This window comes from Rhipicephalus microplus, chromosome 1 (assembly GCF_043290135.1).
Source record: "Rhipicephalus microplus isolate Deutch F79 chromosome 1, USDA_Rmic, whole genome shotgun sequence".
Classification (NCBI taxonomy): domain Eukaryota; kingdom Metazoa; phylum Arthropoda; class Arachnida; order Ixodida; family Ixodidae; genus Rhipicephalus; species Rhipicephalus microplus.
Window position 1 is genome coordinate 206,460,478 of NC_134700.1, and position 22,987 is coordinate 206,483,464.

The 22,987-nt window shown below is 42.9% G+C and overlaps 1 protein-coding gene across 1 annotated transcript in view; it reads right to left on the reverse strand.

Annotated features, from left to right (window-relative positions):
- Positions 1 to 4,548: 4,548 nt before the first annotated feature.
- Pbp49 (proximal sequence element A Pbp49) overlaps positions 4,549 to 22,987 on the reverse strand; it is a 32,516-nt gene continuing 14,077 nt past the window's right edge. Inside the window, exons 2-9 of the mRNA XM_075890987.1 lie at positions 19,268 to 19,345; positions 19,022 to 19,118; positions 18,027 to 18,182; positions 16,805 to 16,939; positions 14,487 to 14,569; positions 11,480 to 11,644; positions 9,611 to 9,721; positions 4,549 to 4,749 (exon numbers count right to left, since the gene is read on the reverse strand). Of these exons, the coding sequence (XP_075747102.1) occupies positions 4,602 to 4,749; positions 9,611 to 9,721; positions 11,480 to 11,644; positions 14,487 to 14,569; positions 16,805 to 16,939; positions 18,027 to 18,182; positions 19,022 to 19,118; positions 19,268 to 19,345 (973 nt within the window). The 3' untranslated portion in view covers positions 4,549 to 4,601. The remainder of the gene's footprint in view (positions 4,750 to 9,610; positions 9,722 to 11,479; positions 11,645 to 14,486; positions 14,570 to 16,804; positions 16,940 to 18,026; positions 18,183 to 19,021; positions 19,119 to 19,267; positions 19,346 to 22,987) is intronic.

Consider the following 22,987-nt stretch of genomic DNA (forward strand, 5'->3'; position numbering starts at 1 on the left):
GCTCGTGTGTAGGCTGCATTCGCATCGGGCGGGATTAAGTTGTGCATTGCTTGATGGGGAAAAAATTTATTAGCGCCGTAAAGGAAAGGTGGGTGAAAATCACAGAAACAACATATGCGTCTTTTGCCTTCTCTAAATTTCATCTACAGCGCTGTTTGATACCCTCCTAAGAAAACCATATGCAGTAGTACGCCTGCAGTGTGGGCTTCCATGTACAGTTTGAACAAGTGCTCCGAAATATCTGGAGGAGTCATTCATTTAACAATATACGGGAGTAGAGGCACCACGTCTAACATGTATGGGTTACATCATTGAGAAAGAAAATGAGTATACTACACTTGCGAGAAAGTTGAAAGAATGTCAGCAATATTAAGTTGGAGAGAAAGGACAAAGGTTTCCAGTGCTATATATATTGATTAGAAACTTTAAACACATTTTTCTGAGAGAAACGGATTCTCGGAAACTGCAGGGCTATAGGCACTTTTTAATTTGTACTGCGCATGATCTGAAAGTATGGTACGTCACATATCCCGGTTTACATATTGTGCATGCACATCTGCACTTCACAGCAAAAGTTATTGCAAAATGAATTCAGACAACAAGGTTTACGTTAACGCGTAAACGAAGCCTGAACAACTATGGCTTCAAGGCGTACATGCGCTAATTCGCTGCGTAATATATTGTGAATTGCTGTAGAGTCCACGTGAAAGCCACAACTGTAGTTTATAACAACCGAGTTCATTGTATAATTTTGATTATTGCCTTTGCTGCAAGTGCTGAGCACGCTCATTTTTAGGCCTTCGACCGTCATGGCCGTACGAGAATTTTCGAAAAACTTCTAAATTGTTTTAGACTATTTGCACCCACAGCACGAGTAGTTTAAACGCGAGCCTCCGCAATAACGACGCATATTCTTAGGAGTCATAATCAGTCAACTCGGTGCATGGAGTGCAGACTATCACCACTAATTAAACATCGTGACTGGACGCGTTGGCGGGCTAGTTTTTATCATACTTATATGCGCAATAGCTCAAGGTAACCACAACACATCACCACGAATTTGGTCTCTCATGATAACGCTGACTCTGTAACCACATCACATCACCACGAATTTGGTCTCTCATGATAACGCTGACTCTTATCTACAGGCTGGAGTCGAAATTACACTGATTTGACCCGAGGTGAAAACAATTGAAACGAAAGTATGTGCGTTACTTAGCCCTAAATTGTCCTGATTCAATTCAGACGGAGTGTTGTACAACTGTACGCGTATAAAAGCGCATGAAAATATCCCTTTGACGTGCATGAGGTGATAATTCTTATTGGCATGCTTGTCAAGAGCCACATCAGAGAGGTCCGACAAGGATATATTGTCATATGTAGTGAACTTCTGACAAGCACACCTTCGTTCAATGATCATGCATGCAGTTGGTCAAGAATTTCACATCAGCCGCAGTCGCAATCTAATTCACGATTCCTTAGGTTTTCTTCCACAACATGCTAAATTTCCAAGATCGAAAATGAAAGATATTCGCCTAAGTTGTTTTAAACCGAGTGCTAGCATGCACTCGTTCATATCTGCATTAACTTTCACGTCACCTGATCGAGCAACGCGTCATTTACATGCAGCATTCGCGCGAAAATCATTTTCTTTCACATTTATTCAGGAATTCACGTGCCACAATGGTTCACAATGAATTTTTAATGCACGTGTGCTGGCACAGATTCACATGATTATTCGTCATTGTGCATAATTTTTGTTCACTAGTGCAGTGGTGTATGTACTTATTATTTTAATTATTGGGTATACATGAGCTGTATCATTTTAACATATGTGTGTATCAGTTTGATTTATCTGAGTATTCTTTTCTTTCCACATAGACTTATCAAGTGTTTTTTTTTTTTGCATTATGCGCATGCTTTTTTTCATGCACATAAATGTTATCCGTTAATTATGCTCTAATTAGTTTTTAATATCGTTATCTACTCACTGTCTAGCCGACCAATATGCCCTGCTCGCTTATAGGTGTACCATATCATTTTAACATATGTGTCTATTAGTTTGATTTATCAGAGTATTCTGTTATTTTCACGTAGACTTATCAAGTTTTTTTTTTTGTATTATGCGCACGCTTCAAGTCTTGCTTTCTTAGCACTTGCCATAGTAGTTGGTGCTCCACTGAGTTGTACGCATGCGTTTTATCGAGAAAGGCCATCATCAAAATCCTTTGCTCTTTCTCCGCAATCTCATTAGCTTGCGTCACAGCAAACTGGTTGTCCTCCAGGCATCATGTCGGCCTGGAGCCATTTTGCAGCTCTCTGTCACTGGTCCCATTAATTAGGCGATTGTCAGGCTAATTGCAAAGGCTGACGTATCAGCCCCCCAAATTGCACCACGAAAGCGCGGACAATTTAGCGTTGGTCTCTTGGTGCACCAGCGAACTCCAGCTGTTGATGCAAGCACATGGCAGGCGCTTCAGCGTAGCCGTCAGATCACGGTGAAGCAAGCGCGTTTTTAGAGCCTTGCGCCGCGCATCGGTGTCCTCATGGCTGTAACAATGCGAGAGCACCTTGAACACAGTCACCGCTGGGGCCATTTCGTGTAGCAGTTGTAAAACTAACGCCTAAAATGTAAAGAAAGTATAATCGTCAACGACTGGCACAGAGCATTTGATAATTTCAATACTTACTCTGATATTGTCGCATACCTCCTGAGGCACCGTCTTAGCGTGGCTAAGGTCGTTCTTACCAACATTAACGACAACGAAATTCCCGCGCTGGAAGCCCGTTGTAGAGACGGCCTGAGCTATGTGCACGGCGCCGAATCCACTGAAACTGAATGAGCAGATATTCACGGATGTCTTCAAAGGAAGGTGACTCCTGCACATGAATTTCAGTTGGCTACCGCCAATCACCACACCACGCAATAAAGGCATAGTTACGTCCAACGAAAGGCCAGCGACGATAGCGAGTTTGCTGGCTGTAATGGCGGTGCTGGCTGCGGACAAGGCCGAGGAATCGTCGGATCGTTCCGTAGTTACAGTAGTGCCTGTCTAGGGGCAGGGAGTACCTCCCTGAGAAATCGTCACATACGTCACCCATTGTTCGCAGAGGGTGCCAGACTACGGGGATCTGCTTCTCAAAGAATGAGGCAGAGCCGAGAGTTAATACCAGAACAAAAAGATATTATCAAATACGGTAGAACAATCAACACACAAAGATGCACATTCGGCAATCCGTACAATACGTCACCAATCGCAAGGTGGTCAAAACAACGGGTACACAAAACAGCAAGATATACTCAAAGCAATGGGCACAGACAACAACACGCGCTACTATGCAATCTCGTGCATTAACTAACCAAGGCACTTATAGACTAGAATGTTTGTCAAACGAATTCAGTTCAAAGTTTGAGGAACTAAGCTTGAATGCTTCTCTTCAAGGCGTCCAGCGCCAGTTGTCGATTCGTTGCATCTGCGGTTTTTTCTTCCAGGAACTCTTGCGTCATCAAATATCCACACTTCAATAACAAAACTTCTTCTCTGGGAACACGTCGGCCACCCATGCACTGCGACTAATAAACATGTCTTCGCCCACAGGCGGTAAGCACACAGTTTTCTTCAGCGTGTAGCACAAGCATTCACACACTGGTGGAAAACCTCTTCATCTTCTCTTCGTGCGCTTGTGCAAAACTCCATCTCCTCTGTTTGGTCACTGTAGAACAAGCACTCTGTCTGACAGCGGAGAACTGTCTTTATCTCTTCCTGTGGCTCCCTTCGCTGCTGTCTTATATAAGTTCGCCCTGTGTTCTGAAAGTTTTGTCGGCGCACCACACAGCAAACTCGGGAAGGGGTGAGACTTTTCTCGAACTCTCCGCGACCCGTGACACATCCAGGGAGTGACTCACACCTTCCTTCTAGATGTTTGTGGAATTCGCTCTGTGATAGATGCGAGGAGTTTGGTCGGCGTGGTGGCGGTGAGCACGAGGCGTCTTTTTGATACTTATTTTTCCTTTGTGCCGGCTTCTGTTGTGTCCCAAAGGCGTCTCGATTATACGTAGCGGTTAGATTCGGAGGCATGCGCATTGTTGAGCACTTGTTTGTGACACTCTCCAAGAACCGAGAAGGAGCTTGTAACGAATTTGTCTCACAAATGGCTGTGTAAGCTGTGGGAATTTAGGCTAGCCCCCTGCCTTTGTGTGGGCTTTGTTGCCTTTTCTGCCGTTCTCATTTTCCGACTAGACTCCCCTCCTCCACTGTCGGCCACGCTGGTATAAGACCTCCTCTTTACTGGAAGCATGTGTGCCATCATTAGTTGAATCAAATGTGCAGTCTGGAAAAGCATACTTTAGGATTATTAAAAGGGCCCCGTTCGGTTTCGGCACACAAAACTCGTAAACTTTATTGACTTAAGGAAGCCGTGTAACAGTGACCAAAAGGCTAGGAAACTGGGCATTCTATTTAAATTCTACAGCTTAATACGCTTCACGCAGAACTACATGCTAAAAATAACTTCTGGTTATCACTACTGAGGAAGAAACACAGGAGCTCATTGGTTACACACTTTATTATTGCAATAAATTAATCTGTTATACATACACACTACAGTACATTGTTCCAGTCCAAAAAATGAGTCGCTCGAAAATTGCCTATCTTCTGATTGTCGGCAGTGTAGTTGTACGACCGAAAACAGCCATCACAGAAGAAGTACGGGTCACTGGTGACACGTTCATTCTCGTAGGTCACCCACCTGGAAAAGAGTTTACACCTGTACTCTGAGTGCTGGTTAACGGCAAGCTGAATTGGGCAGAATACAAAGCTTAAGGGGACCAGTGATCGCCAGAGCATGAAACGAGATGATGACTTCACTGACCGTCCATCCCACTAACTCAAACCAACCCCGTTCTTTTTTTGCATATATGTATATTTTTTTTTCATTAACGACGCGAAACATGACCTGTGGCAGCAAGAACAAGAACGAAGCAATGTACCCGGCCACATGACCACCGATTGCTGTACACAGGCGATGATTTTCTCGTGAATATTGAAATACTGTTTGTTTGTCTAAGCTGATATTAGACAAAAAAGTGTACTGTGTAAAAGTGCCAGCGTTAGTAGTGAGTTGCCATCGTGTCATGCAATCGTCCCATGCTCGTCAGCGCGCTTCCAGGAACTTTTCAGTGACTTGGCTTGGCTAGTGTATCGAGAGTGTAACGACGCCGGTATATGCCCCCCATGACACAGGTGCAGCCAACTTTGGCCACAGGTGCACATGGTGGGGCACAAATAAAAGAAATGTGTATATAGTAAAGACTCGTTAATTACAGCTCAAAGAGAGCCTATAAATTGCTAGAATTAAATGGTGTTTAAATTAGTGGTCAAGCACTAGAATTAAAGGGCACTGCATCATACTGCGCGGGTAGAAAACAAATAAGCCACCTTTGAAGCCATCACTGAGATCTAGGCAATGCTACAGACTTGTGGCAGGTGATTTAGTGAATACATTCACGGAGCTCTAACAGCGATCGTAATTAATAGAACAGACAGTGACAGCCAGAAATAACCACAGACATGCACTCGCGTCAGCAGCGAGTCTTAATGTTGAATGTGGGATGCCATTTATGCTCCAAAATACATGAACTTGCATGGCAGAGTTGACGCGATTAGAATTGGAAGCCACCAGTAATTTGCATTGGCAAATTATTCTTCCATCGCAACTCTACGAGTATCGCTTCTAGCTCCATCACAGTGTTTGCATTCTCGTCTACTGAGAAATGCCGCTGTTTCGTTGTATTGCATCTCTAGTAAATTTTTTTCAAGTTTGGTTTTGCAACATACTGTGATCACTCTGGACCAAGTTCTGCGAGGAGTGATTAAAACAAAAGGCTTGCAGTTTGAATTGACTGCTGTGAATAATGACCCATTCCAATTATTAAGAGTTGAATTGCACCCCATTGAATTACACGGGACTGCTAGGAACCCCCCCCCCCCCCCCCCCCCCGAGTTCCAATTAACGGGCATTCACTGTAATTCCACATAATCTCATTGTCACAGCCCGTTATTTACGATATAGTTCGAAAACTCAAAATAAAAGTTGGTAAGCATAGTTTAAGGAACTCCTTTGAAAGCAGAACAACGACAGCTTTCACTAATCAAGAGAAGGGTTGGCCGCAGATGTACATATAGGTTTAGAGCATTTCCGAACTAAAAATGCTGCTTGTAAAATAACTATGAGCTCTTGGTATTAACCACTGCAGCTACAAACACTATGAAGGGTGAGCTTTCTATTGCAACATAAAAAAAAATTGTGGTGAGAGAAATGATTGTAGGTCCCTTGAAGAGATTAAAAACAATAGTGTTTTCTTACGTATAACTGGCACATTCGTTATGATTCGTGGAAACTAAAAAAAAGGTTTTGGCATGAAGCTAACTTTTCTGCATAGCTGTGAAGCTCAGCCATGAATACACCTATTCACACAGGCATTCGGGTTATTTGTCTGAATTGAACATTACGAAACACCTTGCAGGCTAATTGGTGTTAAGTGCATTACGCAAGCACAACAACCTCGTTGTCTGTATGGGGTTATTTACGTGTACCACTGGAAGGAATGTGACTTGTGATTAGCTTGCCTGAACAGCAAGCATGTCGATAGAAGATGCATAGACAAAGAAGTACATGATATTGAATGCAGAAGTCTGGGCTAACGAAGGCAAAATCACGTATAAATGTTGAAAGAAAGAAAAAGCTATAAAGGAGGAGAGAAAGAGACAACAGATTGGAAGATACAAAAAGAAAGAGAGGAGGAAAGAAATAAAACCAAAGAGAAACAAACGCTGTCCAGCTCCACACTTTTGAAAAGGGGGTAAGGTCAACCTACATTTGAGTCAGCTTACAACTGTGTGTATACAGTAATTGAATATCAAATAGGTTTTAGAATATTACAGTTCTTGCAACCCACAACAAAAAGTGTTCATGTGGTTAACAGAACCATCAAAGCATTAGAAGCAAATGAGAATACTTCTTGCTTGTGTGCAAATGCCCATAAAGCAAATAGTATTAGCCATGAATAGCATGGTGTGATGAGGTCTCCCGACGCCGCTAAAGAGACAACGAAGTGGCAGCGAAAACGCACGAGAACGTGCATCTATCTTCAGCGTCGCCTAGCTGCACGTGCCCTCGTGGCAGGTGAAAAAGAAGGAAGAACCAGCCACATTGGCCGGGCAGACAAAGCCAGAAGCTCAAGAGAAGAAGACACATTGGCCTGGCCGGACGTCAACATTCGGGAGGGCAACATTGCTGGAGGTACCTCGTCGGACGTCAAAACTCGAAGAACTGTGGACGCGGCACGTCTTCTACTCCGGCACCTAGCAGACGCAGAACCTGCGACCACCTGCGTGGCCCTTCTCGCCTGACAACGTCCACGATCCGCGACGCAGCCACGACCATTAGGTCAAGGCCCATAGCGTGAGCAAGGCGCTTGTTTGAACAGTTTTTAAAGACACTTCTCGTGTTCCTTGTATTTCCGTGCTTTGTATTTGTGTTGTTTGTGCCCTCTTGCGTTAGAATATATGTTTTTGTGCCGTGCCACTTGCGTCCTCTCGGTAGCGGCCCTAGCCAGCGTCTCTCGCACCACTCGATAAGCCTGCTCCCCGAACCTTTATTATATAACACATGGTTTCCCTTTACCAACTTTTTTTTTCGTGCCACGCTTTGCAGAGTGTTGAACCATGGCTACCTCGCCCTAGTAGATGGCAAAGTCTGCCTCGCGAAATTACATACAGCCTGTTGCAATATACTGCTTTTTTGTATCTTGTGCTAAGCACTTGGGTATGAAGCTTATTGTTATTTGCACAAATTTGTTTTTAGTTTTGTGCAGTGATATATCGGTGCTGACGGTTAGCAGCGATTCAATTTCTTGAGATCTTCAAAAATTTACACACCCCTTGAAAGTTTGCCAGGGCACATGTATATTATAGTGTCTGGATTCGCTTCGATGCAAATAATTTTGCAAGTATTTCAAACAAATAAAGACTTCTTTTTCTGCGAGTTACCCATTGAAAAAGTTATTTCACTGCAGCGGGTGGCCACTTTGCCATGAAATCGTCTCCATCTCCAAGGGAAATTCTTCCTGCCTCAAAGCTGCACTTCAAGCACATTTCTTGCACCCCCGATTCATCTTTCATTTAAAAACTGTTTTTTTTTTGGGGGGGGGGGGCTAAGTGCGGCAACTTTTAGAATGCAAAAATATCACCTCGTACAGCTAGCATGCCACTGCTATTGAATTTCAGCAACTATTTGAATTTACTTGAAAATTCTTAATTCAAATTATTATTATCCATGAAAAAAAAAAACGGTTTTTGCACAAGCCTGCAATTCACCTTGTCTCCGTGTACACAATTTAGTATTAGAAGTATCTTTTTAAAAAATGTGCTCTCGGCTTACGCAAGAAGTGAAATGAAATTTCGTAATGCAGGGTAGTATCGATTATCTAATGAAATTCGGAGCAAAAGTGCGAGTTCGGAGAAACCAGCGCTGCATGCAGTTTCACTCTGATGCCCTTTCAGGTTATGGTGACAGGAAAATGTCACGTGGTAGTGCCTGCCTACAACGTCTATGATAAATCATCTTGCCTGTTTTAACACTGAAGCCCTTTAAGCTGTCGGTAACTTGTGCTCTATCGTGAACAAACTACACTTAAAACCTTTTTATAGCCAAGTTACATGTTATACGAAAAATTCACAGCTCATCCACAGAGGGAATTATAACAAGTGGGCGAATCGTCCGTTAGTATACTACTATCACACCATCATCGAACGGACGAAGCTTTGCCTCACTCATCATCATTGACTCCGTGGATATGCCGTGAAGTGCTTATTATAACAGCGCCACCTATCCTATTTACCCGTCAACTATACAAAAATCACTAACCCCACCTAATGAGCCATTTTTAAAACTAACTAGAAGTGACTACTACAACATACTACGAGAAAACGACCCATACCCTAAGGAGCTTTGCCCCCGAAATAAGTTCATCATATGCGAAGATTTGCTATAAAAGTACATTCATAACCTTTTCTACTGCAAGAGTATTCTTAAATTACTTTCCCGAAACCAATATTTCGCTATATCCAGGTTTGAGTCTATCAACATCGTAAACAGCCACGCACTCTATTCATTCCCTTCCAGTGGAGCTGTTTAAGCTTTTGCTAACTTGTGCTTTGTAATGCGAAACTTCTCAGGTGGGCATGTGCCACCGAAATCGGGGCAAGCCCCACTACCCTGTGTAGCAGGTGCAAGTGTCAAACGAAAATATACACACGAACAAGATAAAGAGAAGGAAAAGTTAGAAATGGAGAAAGAAAGCGATAGTAGAAGAAAAAAAGACTGATAAACAAAGTGAGTGAAACAAAAAGACAAAGAGAAAAAAACACAGGAAATGATAGAGACAGAAAGGGAGAAAGAAACGTACAAAAAAGCGATGCATGAAACAGAAGGAGAAGCAAAGAAAGCCGCCCAGCACCGCCTTTTTTTCAGGCTTGGTGTGAAGCTACTATAATTTAATGTTGCGACCTCACCGGTGTGTTTTAATAAAATAATGCAGCCTGCTTACGTGGCAATCTTCTTGTGGCACATCATGCAGAACACGCTCTTGCCACGTGGAAATGCTTGCAGTGTCACTGGGTAGTCCGCCAAGCACTGGCTGTCGTGCGGATGGTGCATCCTGTAGAGAGAACGGGCACAGAGCATGTGTGTATGACTTCCACATGTATACTAAAACGTAAAATACTAAGTCTTGAAGGCTTGTGGTTGAATCCACTTTTTCTATTTCTTCCTGATGCCCTCTGGCGTTTTCAGTGGGGTTTGGTAGGGGCCGGGTGAACTGGCATTGCTAGAAAAAAGACCGACGAGACCAATAGTCGTTTCGCTACTTTTCCAACCAGGAAGGGCACAAGCACTGCCCCATCACGGGAAAGGCTGGTTGTTCGATATGAGGTAATATTTAGTGCAAAAGACAGGTAAAGTCTAAGGACCATGATGCCATCTTTGTTTTGTGAGCACAGCGATGCAACTAGAACTGTCTTGCTCTATTACACTGTATAACAGATGCATGTAGACTACATCATTTGACTGTACCGTGCATGCATATGCTGCATTAAATTCCGCTAGTGACTGCACAAAAGCAGTTGCAAGCATTTCTTTGAAAGCCCTGTGGGCTATATTCTCGATCTGTCACTGTAAAAGAACGACAAAAATAAAAGCTTATTCCACTTGTGTGGCTGAATTGCCATACAACAAAACACACCAAAGCACCTCGAGGTGGCGACGAGGCTCATCTACGTGAATCACCTAATTCCATTAGAACATATGATGACAAAGCTGTGTTCTTTCTCTGCCACAAGAAGACCCTCAATAACCCAGAAAACATGCTTAAAGATCCACTAAATGTACTTTCTAGCACCGTCTATTCGATGCCATGTATTTCTGAGAGCCTTTGTTTACATTTATATAATTCTTGAAGGACAGTGAAAGTCTGCTTTGCTCGTTTTTTGTAGCTTTGAGCGTCTGTTAATGCCAAAATTGAATCTTAAGTGCTTAACCACAACGCAGAACTAACGCTAGGTTCATCAATTTCAAACAATCTGCGTCAGCTCATTCCTGGCGTAAGCAGACAAGACCACCTTGAGAGTAGCTGACAACAGAGGAAGACGGATGAGGAACCTCGCAAATGTTCTTTGGCGCCGACAATATTTGCTTGACCTTTGCAACGTCACGAAGAAGCCTCCCGTCTACGTCAACTATAGAAAATGTTGATTGCACCTGAATACTCACGTGTGTGCCCACCCTGACTTTAAGACTAAATTGAAATATTTTACAGGCAATGCTTGACACAAATAATCGGTCAGAACTGACCCCAAATGCAGGAGTATCAGACCACACAAGCATTTCCAGTTTCTAAATTTGGTGCAACGAGACCTTTAATCTCTAGAAATAAATTAAGCTGTCTTCAAAGACATTCAGCCAATGTGAGTGAATTTTTTGGGCAATAAGGAGAGTAAAAAAGAACACTCAATACAATCGCACTAACATTCATGCACTGGGGTTTCAGTGCAGTGTTGGAAAATGCAACTTTAACCTTCAATGATTATGAATCATGATCTTGAAAATTACGAAATTTCTTTAAAAAATATATATCAGTCTACTCTGTGATTAAGCCACTCATTTTAGCTGTGAGGTCGTTATCAGACCTGAAATAAATTTATTAATGAGGTGCAATTTCAAACATAGTATACGATGGCAATTTTGAAATGAGAAATCTTTCTAATAAAAGTCATGTCAGAAAGAATGCAATTCCATTCTTGAACTGCGATTGACTTAAGTGTACCTTTAAGAAGCAACAGTAGTATTCATAAAGAGAAAATAAAAAAGCTTGGAAGAGTCACTTCACCGGTGAAGTAAAAGAAATTGATGCAGTACCAACCTCATGTCAGAGAAGACCACCAGGTGCTCACAGTATCCCTGGTGAACGTAGACATAAGGGTATCCCAGACGGAGGTTCAGGTCTACAAGTTTGGTGTCTGCCATGTCTGCGACGTTAAAGGGGCCAATTTCTCGTTTGGGATCTTTTGCCCATTCTATTATTACTCTGTAGAAGAAAGGAGAACGTTTTTAGCATCTTGCCTCTAAAAACGCAACTCGACACATCCACTAAAACGAATTCCCATTCATTCCAGTAAAGACGGTAAAAGCAAGTCCGTACAACTATAGTAGGCTCTAAAAATGAAAGATGTAACTGATTAAGAGATGTCACTGGTTTCGAAAATGCTGTAGAAGCGCATTTATGATAGCTAAGTTAATTTTTTTTTTTCAGTGCCAAGTGATGTAAGCGACTTCATGTTCATCGCAAATACTTTGAAAAATGACTGTGAATTTTGAAGTGTTCTTGAATTGCTATTTGAATGTTGAGTTGTTAATTAGGAAAACACCAAATTTTCATTGTGAGTTGTCAAGGTATTAACAAACTTTATGAACATTGTACATTCTTTATATAGGCCCTCTCTGTTATGACCCTCCATGAGGGTTGACAGTATTACAAATAAAATAAATAAATATTGAAATCAGATGCATTTCCTCATCAGTGGTGGACATACAAACATGCACCGATGGGTACGCACTTCAGACAGACGTCATGAGCAGAGCTATTTCCGTAGTCACGGGGGCAGCTTATTGCCATGCCACTGAAATTTCAATGTAACCTCTCTTGATTTCATAAGCTGTACCCAACTATAGTTCTCTTTTCATGTAGGGGATAAGCTGTATACTATTTAATGTCATTTTCTGCAAAAGCCTGAAGTATAATGAATATTAAATATCACGTGAAATCATGATTAAGCAATGCAGTGAAGCTACGTTTCTCCTTTACATAACTACTTTACATTCTCTGGGAAACCAACAAATTCATTTCTAGTGCATTTCTTTAATTTATGTCACGTGATGCCTCCAAAACCTACTGAGAAAAAAGAATGTAATTCGGTATTTTTCCAATATTATTGCTAAGGGAGAGGGCTTTAGAAAACTGGAAAATTTGCTTTATAATACTAATAAAAGAAAAAGATATTGCTATGTGTTGACAAAATTAGGAGTTAATTTAATCAACAGAACTAGTTCCCCAGCAGAAGGTAACATACTTTCTCAGCAATTCAGTAAACACATGACAGCAAAGCCGTCATGGGCTTACAATCACCTACATTTTTTCGCACTTGTGTTTTCTGCTATGTTTTCGACACTTGTGTCTTTTATACGGTTATGTTGGACTTTTAAATGGGAAAGAAGCATCCATGTTGAGTTGTGCTTCGGTGATTATTGCACAATCTGCCAGAGTACATCACAAGTTAATGTAGTTAAACTTGATATATGGAAGTCATATTCAAACATAACAATACTACTTTTGTAATCATATATTTGTCAAACGCATGTATCCAGTGCCTGCCGATACTGGACATAAAATTTGATATTTGCTCCATTGCATGCATTCATTATATGTCATAGTTGGCCAGTGCATGTTCGTGTGAGCTTTTAGGGAATTAATTTGTTCAGTCCTTCAGAAGAACTGTGCTAAAAGAATAGGACAAGACATTGAGTTTATTTACCACATACAGTTTTACAGTAAGTGGTTGGGACAGTGAAAAAAAATGTATGAAACGGCTTGACACTGCACCACGTTCCATAGGCCTATACAGTAGGTGTCCACTTACACTATCGAATCCTGGTTGCCATGCACTTAGGTTCCAGTGCCTTTGCACATGTTTATTTGCTGTCCACTGCTAGAGTGTCTACAGTTGCATCATTCCTGTAGAGCAAAATCTAGATACTTGAGGCGAATTCGTCTGTGTGTAGCAAGTCATACCATGAGAACATTGTGCGCCAAGGAGGAAACCTTCTAGCCTTTATGAACAGTGTGAACAGCTGCTTCACGGCTGCAAGAAGTACAGCCGCTCTCAGAATAATTCCGAACGCCGAGAACGCAGCCCCTCACCCGCAAATACCTTCAGACAAGGTGCGCTCATGCGCGGCCTCCCTAGCGAGCTGGTTTTGCTCCCTAGAGCATCTAGATTGGCGTTATCTTGCACCGGAAGGATAGTCCTAGGTTCTCTTTGGCAATAAAACAAATTGGACTGAACGGGCCTTGCCTTGTATCGTACTGCACACCACAGTCTTAAGTATAAAGGTTTGAAAATTATTTGCAGTGTGTTTTTGTTACTATCTGCATCCATTCAGGGATACTAGTTGAGGTTGAAGTGGTAAAGTCACAAAGGCATCTTTGCCTTCTTTTCAACCGTTATGGTCTATTGTGCGAATTATCATATCCTGCTTAGTTATCTTTCGTGGCACTATATTGGTAATAACAGGACAATTTGGACTATTAAAACAAATTTGAAAAATTTGGACTATCTTACAGGTGTGCCGGCAATTGCGGTAATAAAACAGTTCACAACATTAACCCGGCTTGTTCGTCTACGCCAATTTCATGTAGAGGAAGTGCATGCATGTATACTATAATTTTAAAGATCGGGTTTAACGCCATTTCACTAGTGAAAACTACAGTAGTAACATGCACTGCTGTTTTCAGAATGAGAAGTTCCAATGCCTTTTCTTCTGCTAGACAACAGAATCTAGCACCTAAGCAACCTGATCCCATCTGTCATACTGATTGATTGATATGTGGGGTTTAACGTCCCAAAACCACTATATGATTATGAGAGACGCCGTAGTGGAGGGCTCCGGGAATTTCGACCACCTGGGGTTCTTTATTGTGCACCCAAATCTGAGCACACGGGCCTACAACATTTCTGCCTCCATCGGAAATGCAGCCGCCGCAGCCGGGATTCGAACCCGCGACTTGCGGGTCAGCAGCCGAGTACCTTAGCCACTAGACCACCGCGGCGGGGCATCCCCATCTGTCATACTAACAAAGAGTGCACACTTACTCGCTGTAGTCTCTGCACGATGGGTCACTCATGTCATTGTAGAATGTGTTCCCTATGTAGAAGAACGCTGACTTGTATAGGTCCTGCAAGAGAGTTGGTAAGGCGTACTCAAGAATGTTTAAACGCAATGACTTGCACAGGCAGCAGTAAGTGGACACACGCAAACATCGTAGCGTTTGCACATATATATAGCACATTAAAACCAGCATCACAAAGAGAAAATATAATTATCATAACTAATACATACTAACTCAAGTTGCTAGATACACATACTTCAAAGTGCGTAGAGAGGAAAAATTGCCTCTGAATCCCGATTCATGTTTTTATAACACTACATAGAATGCTTCATGCTGCAACCAATAGCAACAAGGCATTTATATTACATGGTGGATGTTGGGCATTCAAATGTATACTAGTGTTCGTGCAACTTAGACACCCACCAAGAAAGCACACAAAGACAACTTGTCGGTTGCTTTCCAACATCAAATGGCCCGTCCGTGTCACTTTTGTCCATCATCTAAAAAATTTTGCACAAGAAGACATTGATCAAGTGGCAAGTTCCGAGTGTCGTGTCCATAATGCAACAATGAGCAGGTAATCCTCACCCTTATCAAGAAATTGCCCCTGTTACATTGTCTGGTGGATCCTGTAAGCACAGCTAAACTTGAGCTCTATTTGCTTCTGGCAATCTTAATAGTAATGACATGCCTTGAGGGTCATCCTCACTGAGTACCTATGTAATGGCCCTGTCACACGGGCACCCGCAAACACCGTTCAACTCTCTTGTCTTTACGACAAGGGAGATGTGGTCTGTGTCACACGGCCACTCTTACCAAACGAAGGTAAACGGAGTGTTTTGCAAAGGAACTTCCGCTATTTCCCTTTACAGAGGAACGACTTACTCGTTTCCCGAGTATTCTGCAGGTCAGAAAAAAAATTTTGAGCACTATATTGTCGCATTACAAATGCCTGCCATTGCTGCAGGTGAACAATTTTTGAAGGAAAACAGTTTGTTAAGAAGGCATTGAGAAAAAATGCTAATGCAACATTTTGGCACAGGAGAGCAATCAGAATTATGTTACATATTGAGGTAGCATTCGTTGCATGAAATCGCTACATTGTATTGATGCTACCAGTGACGCCCAAGGAGTTTTCTCAAGACTGTTACAAGACCTTTAAAAACAGTACCAAACAAGCACCAAAGAGTTTTACAGGGATGTCCTCAGTCACCTACGTGATGCTGTGCGGCGTAAGAGACCTGAGTTGTGGTCAACAGGAAAGCGGAGCATTTATCACGACAATGCTCCTGCACACTCCTCACACTTGGTTCACAGTTTTTTGGTGAAAAGTCAGACTCCTGTAGTTCGACAAGCTCCTTACTCTCCTGATATGGCCCCCTGCGACTTCTGGCTGTTTCCCAAACTCAAGAGGACGTTGAAAGAGAGCTATTTAAGATAAGGGAAGACATTATAGCTGCGACTCGCAGCCAGCGGACGAGGCACACCAACGCTTAACGTGCTACACTTCATTCTGTAAGAAGCCTTCTCAGAATGCTTCCAAAAATGGCAGCACTGCTGAGAGAAGTGTGTGGAGTCCCAAGTAAACTACCTTGAGGTGGATTAGGTTTCCAATGATCAATTAGGCCAGCTTATTTTTTTCTAAAGTGAATCAGTGCACCTGATAAAAATCAGGTACACTGATTAAATGTGAATATTGGGGGACTTGAGCAAAGTGCTCTCATGAAGTGATCTCAACGCTTATATACAAAACTAAATGGAACAAGCACAGTTGTCCCTGTTGGAAACTATGAAACATGTCTTCTCATGCATTTTTGATGGTTATGGCCTGGACATCTCGCAAGACAATCTGATGCACAAGTAACATTTAATGCGACTGCAGACTGTAATGTTGATTGATTGATATGTGGGGTTTAACGTCCCAAAACCACCATATGATTATGAGAGACGCCGTAGTGGAGGGCTCCAGAAATTTTGACCACCTGGGGTTCTTTAACGTGCACCCAAATCTGAGCACACGGGCCTACAACATTTCCGCCTCCATCGGAAATGCAGCCGCCGCAGCCGGACTGTAATGTGTCGACACAGTGGTACCACGAGGGCAAATGTCAGGTTTCTTGACTAAACAATGGTGATTACATACGTAACGTGCGAAAGACAAATGTAAGGCTGGATAGATGTTTTTTCTCCTGCTCCATTCCTGCAATATGGAAACCAGCGTGTGTGTGCAGGTAATGAAGCATGGGGCATGTGCCTATTTGACAAGATAGCGATAGTAGGCATAGTAAACTACTGTCTTACACTAGCTTGTTGGTCTGAAGTTCTGTCGGGGTCATCGCTGAAGTCTCCAACAATTACAGCATCTGACACGCAAGAAATTTTCTCACGCAAGGTGCGCAATGTCTGGCAGCCTAGCATTGCCAACTCAGCTTGGATCTGGAAAAAAAAAAGTGACCACAATCATGTACAGTAGACTCTTGGTAAACAGAAATATGTTAAGCGGAACCACTGCTTAAACGTAACCATTGCTCCTGCAACGCTTGGTTTCGGGCTAGTATTCTGCACCTATGTTGACCTCTCAGTAAAAGGAACTCCTGTTAAATGAAAAATATTTTCTGGGTCCCTTCAGGTTCCGTTTACTGAGTCTACTGTAAAGCCTAAATGTATTCTAAGTGTATTCTGTACAGTTGACATATGGGATGCACATGCACTGACATCGGTTACAGCGCCGTGCGATGGTGTACTATACCATGGCACACTAGAAACATAGCCATAAAAACATAGTGATATTGACGACACTTAGGTAAGGAAAATGCATGCTGACTGCCATAAAAGTGCACTGCAACGTGAACAAATTCAGAGCTATTGCCAATGTGCCCCACTCCTTGCCTTGTACATCGGTCTCTGTAAAAAGACTAAAGAAGTATGTTTAACTAACTGGATTGATCAAAGCTTGTCAAAAATAATTCCATTCTAAATTCTGCATCCATGCTGCACTGAAAATGCACAATAAAATAAGCTTATCCAGCCCAGTCGATCACACCAACGCATGTGTTTGTAAAGCGCGAAGGTCATTTTCACAGTATTTCCAAGCAAAGGAAGTTATTTTCACTGCACCTCCAAGCAGATGCATGGCTGTGTGGTAGAGCACCTGCTTGCCACGGCCTGGGGGTTCGATCCTCACTTGGACCAGAAAATTCAAACTTATTTTATTTACACATTTCTCAATTTTTTTCGGTTGCACACAAGAGGATGATTTTTCGCTCACAACCAACGATGCCAACGTCTGAATTCATGCGAAATGAGCTCTTTAACACTCTAACCTTAAAAAACTCCCCCTTGAGAAAATCATCGTGCCTCCTGAGCACACAAACAAAACTTCTTTTCTTGCAGGATCCCAATGTCCTCACTCAGCACTGCTGGTGGCCCCATACAATACTGCACAATTTTCGTTCAGGAACAAAAAATAAATGCAAACCATTTCGAGTTTTTACAAGTGCACCTAAAAAAAAAAAACACTTGCCTTGAAAGAAAAGTTCTGAGCACCCAAGCGCACTTTCTTCAATACTACAGGCATTTTGATGGGCTTGAAGACCTGTACTATCAGTACTACCTCGTTGCTAGGCACAGGGTCGTCTTCTTCTTGGGCATTCCAGGGATCTCCCCGCTTCGTGCAGTTCTTTGACGCAGAAAAAGAAAGAAAGAAAGAAAGTGGGACAAGGGCAGTCAACGTTTAGTTGTCCAATCTTATGAAAGCAAACAGAACTCACACATGACACATGCTAATTAGTGGACACATACAACTGATAATTATAACACTATGAAGCACTGCTAAGGCCTGTGACAGATGACATGGTAAAGGAGAGCTCCAACTTAATTCGGACTACTCAAGGTTCCGCAATGTGTGCCCAGTGCACCATGGCTCCATGAGAATGAGGTCATTGCAGCCAGCAATCGAACCTTTGATCTCATGCTCAGACGTGCAGGGCGACAGGCACCTGACTATACTATACAATATGGTGCAATCTTAGGTTAGATTGTACTTGCACGTTGACATTAACTTACACAAGCCAAAGGTAGGACAAGCTTTGGCTGTACCGCTACAAGTCATGGTGGTAGAACAGCTACGTACAGGAACACCGATAAATTCATAGTTACTTTCTGTTTTTATAAATGCAACATTGTGTTAAAGTATAAATACAACTATTTATTATCCATCTCTGACTCATTAGGACGCATCATTGAGAGCTTTGCTAATAACAAGAACAACAGGGTACAAAAATTATGCACCGACTGCAGAAAGGCCACCAGAGCTTCCTGGATTTTGTCATATATACAATCCTTCTCTCTTGGTACCCAGAGTAGAGCCAAGTAAAATTATGTAATTTCTACATAATGGGCATGTCTGCAAGAACATAGTTTCTAATTTACATAAGTACTCTCATGTATATGCCAAAATGTTTTAGCCATGTGGCATGTCTTTAGAAAAGCAGAGGCAATCGGTACTTATGTGCTTACCACTTTTGAAAGGAAGCAAACTTTGCGAAAGTGTTGAGACGTCTTCAAACGATATGCTTCGTCAGCTTCTCGCTTCTCAATGTCCTCTTTTTGCAGCCTGTGGACAAAGTGTGCATGAGCCGGCTTCATCAGTGAATAAGAAGTGGTAATTCTTTGTAATTTTTCAGACTACTCAGCCTAAATGTAAAACTGTATTTCACCATCTATCACAATCATACAGGCACATGAAACAACACACGGACTTGCCTCAAGGTAACAAGACCGTCGTAGTCGGGGAGCTTTTCTATATCCATGCTTTCTTCTCCACAGCTCAGAGTAGATGGGCTGGAAAAAAAGAACAATATTCTCAGCCTATAATTCACAGAAAAAATGTAACCAGTACAACAAAGTTATGCAGATCTTGCAGACTTATAATCAATGCAGACTGAAGCCCTTTGCAGCTAACTGGCTGTCCAGTGTCTATACGAATTTCGCAAAGAGCTGCTTCGACAAGAAGTACATATGAAATCTAGGCCTAATCCTGAGAATGTCAGGCTGCTCTGGTGGCAGACCTTTAGGTTTGGTCACACAGTCAACCACCCTTTTAATTAAGGAAAAATCCTTAAGCATCTCATTGTGCAGCAAACTTGAAGGAAACATGGCAGGCATGGCAGTGGTGCAAAAGCCTAGCGAGCGGTGTGTGGAGAAGAAATGGCTTCATTTGACATCACAAATCACCATAATAAGTGACACCATATATGATGACATCATCACACTACATCACTGCTCCGTAAAAGGTGGGCCCATCCCATAAGTAGTACAACATGTGAAGGCCATAAAGCTTCATGTGGGATGAGACAATGCAATCGACTGAGAATTTCAAGGTGACATAGAAAAGGAAAGAGGTTTAACTTAAAGATCTCGTTTTTCTCTGTTTGACACAATATTAATGAGAAGTAGTAGACAATGATACCAAGAGAAGCATAGGGGATGTTATTAGAAGTAATTGTAGTGTCAATGACAGGAAAGAAAAGTGAACGAAAAGATAGCCTGCCACTGGCAGAATCCGAAACTGGGACTTTCCAATAGCATCCAATGGTCTACCACTGAGTTACACAGCGGTCCTCCCCCCGTCCACTTTATAGGGTACACACGAGTGTTTTAAATGTGGCAACGTCAGCCAGCGCCGCCTGTCACCATTGCAGCATCTGTGCAACACTCTTTTTGTCTGCAGGCGTCACGTAGCACGTGACCTTATTACAAGCTGGCAGCTGACCAATACAGCTTACTAGAATTACTTCTAATAACATCCGCTATATTTCTCTTGGCATCATTGTCTGTTAGTTATCATCAATAGAGTAACTATACTTCGCTGACTGCGTCTCACAGGAAGCCTGGTCCCCTATATTCGTCACCGTGGTCTAGTGGTTGAGGTGCTCGACTGCTGACCCGCAAATCATTGCTGCCACGGTCGCGTTTTCGATGGAGGCAAAAATGCTTGAGGCCCACGTAAATGCATGTTAGAGAACCCCACACCGTCCCAAAATCACAAAACCCTTCACTAAAGCCTCTCTCATATTAATATAGTGGTTTTGGGATAGTTTTTGAGGGGGACACATTGCCATCGCATGTGAAAGTGGGCTATGTGAGGCATCCCGTCCGCCTGTACGTGCCTAGGCCATCACAGTGCGACAAATGTAAAAAACTTGGGCTCGTTAGCACTGTGTGAGAGAACAGGTTGACTTGTCCCCGCTGCAGTGGAATTCATGAAGAGTCGCCGTGCGGGATATCTACCCTAATTGCGCTGGCCCGGATGAGTCAAGCTCGGAAAATTGCCCTAAAATAAAGACTGAAATGACCGTGCTTAGGAAGATGGTATGAGATCACTTTTTGCACAGAGAAGCGGCTTCTAAGATGCACCATCCCCAGAGGCGCTCTCGTAACCGCAAGAGGAGATCAGCATCGACAAGTGTACGAAAGCCTGTATTGCCTGTTCAGTCAGCGAGAGATCCTCTTATATCTGAAGCGGTATTTCAACCTCGAGTCACACCTTCTTTGAAGAATGTGACGGATAATACCTCATGGCCTTCTCTGCCGCCTTGGAGTGCCCAAGTGCAAGGACCAGAAAATCGGTATGAACATGAGACTTTGTCATCAGATGTGCAAATCAAAGCAATGCTTACACAGTTGATCCGTGCTTTGCAAATGCTGCTTGTTGGTGTCAAGACGTCTGTTGCGAAGGCTGCAGTGCAAATTCTAGACGGACTAGAACTGGTGATTCGTGCTATTTAAAACCAACAAAAATCATGGCGTCAGCAACCTCATCGTCATCACTGAGTGAAAGAATTGGTCGTTCTGTTATATTTCTATGGAACGCTCGAGGGCTACGAGGTGACCTTGGAGATTTTAAACAGAGAATGTTGAAATATAGATTCCCTCTTGCTGTGATATGCGAGTCGAATATGACTTTACCATTCAGACTGTCTGGATATAAACAATTCACTTCCCAGACAAGTGGAAACCCTAGCAAAGTTATACTATTCGTGCGTTGTAACCTCACATATTCCCATAACCAAATACCTATGCATAGCAGCAATAAGTACGTTTCCATCAAGCTGAAGCTAAAAGGACATACGATATCGATCATTGGTGGTTACACTTCACCGAGCAGGAGATTTGATGCTGAACATCTGAAACTTATCTACTCGAGTCAAGGACCTCACGTCATCGTAGGTGACTTCAATGCACATCACTATCTTTGGGGCAGCAATGTCATAAGTACTCGGGGAGGACTACTCCTAGACTTCGCAAGCAACAATGATCTTCATAATCTAAACGATGGATCATCGACATATCTCCGTGGCTCAACGTACAGCAGCTGTCTCGACTTAACTTCTCGGTGCCTTTCAACATCCACCGCCTGGTGCGCAGACGTTAGAACATATGGTAGCGATCACATTCCTACTTACATACAACTACGATGGTATACCGGCGTTGCAAGCATTCGAAGACAATGCACAGATTGGGAGGCTTTTCAAGAAGAGCTAGAAAAGTCTTGTAGCTCTATAGCTTCTCCGGAAAAATATTGAAGAATGAATTGCCACAGCCGTACACACCACTACACGAGTTGTCAAACATCAATTTCCAGGAAGCCGGCTGATGTGGTATACGAAGAGCTGCGGGCAGTTTGTCGTCGAGCTGAACGCAAATACAGGCAAATGAAATCGATCACAGGCCTGAAGACCTCTCGTAACGTGCAAAAGAAAATTCAGGGGTACTTAGAAAAGCTTGGCCGCCAAAACTGGAAATCATTTTGCACCACCATGGATCCACGAAAACCCCTAAAATATGGCACGTCATAAGATGATTGATTGATTTGTGGGGTTTAACGTCCCAAAACCACCATATGATTATGAGAGACGCCGTAGTGGAGGGCTCCGGAAATTTTGACCACCTGGGGTTCTTTAACGTGCACCCAAATCTGAGCACACGGGCCTACAACATTTCCGCCTCCATCGGAAATGCAGCCGCCGCAGCCGGGAATCGACCCCGCGACCTGCGGGTCAAGGCACGTCATAAGAGCTCTACCATCTTCTCCTCAGCAACTGCGTGCTTTCCGTGCATTGGCCATCATAAGAACATGCAGCGAGAAACAGATCGCGGAAGAATTTTCTATACACATCTCCGGCTCCGCAAGAACGAATGGCTCACAGCTTCAAAGCGCACCTCCTACGGCAGACGCCCGTCTCAATCATCCTTTCATGCTTCAAGAGCTTCGTGTGGCTATGTCCACTTTGCAACATTCTAGTGCACCTGGGTCTGATGGAATCACCTATGCTACCCTGCGCCACCTTGGTCCTTGGGCAACTGAAGACCTGCTGTCTTTGTACAACCTTTTTTGGGCATCTGGAACTGTAACGGCACACTGGAAAACTAGCAAGATTGTGGCATTGCTGAGACCTGGCAAGCCTCCCGATAATATGCTAT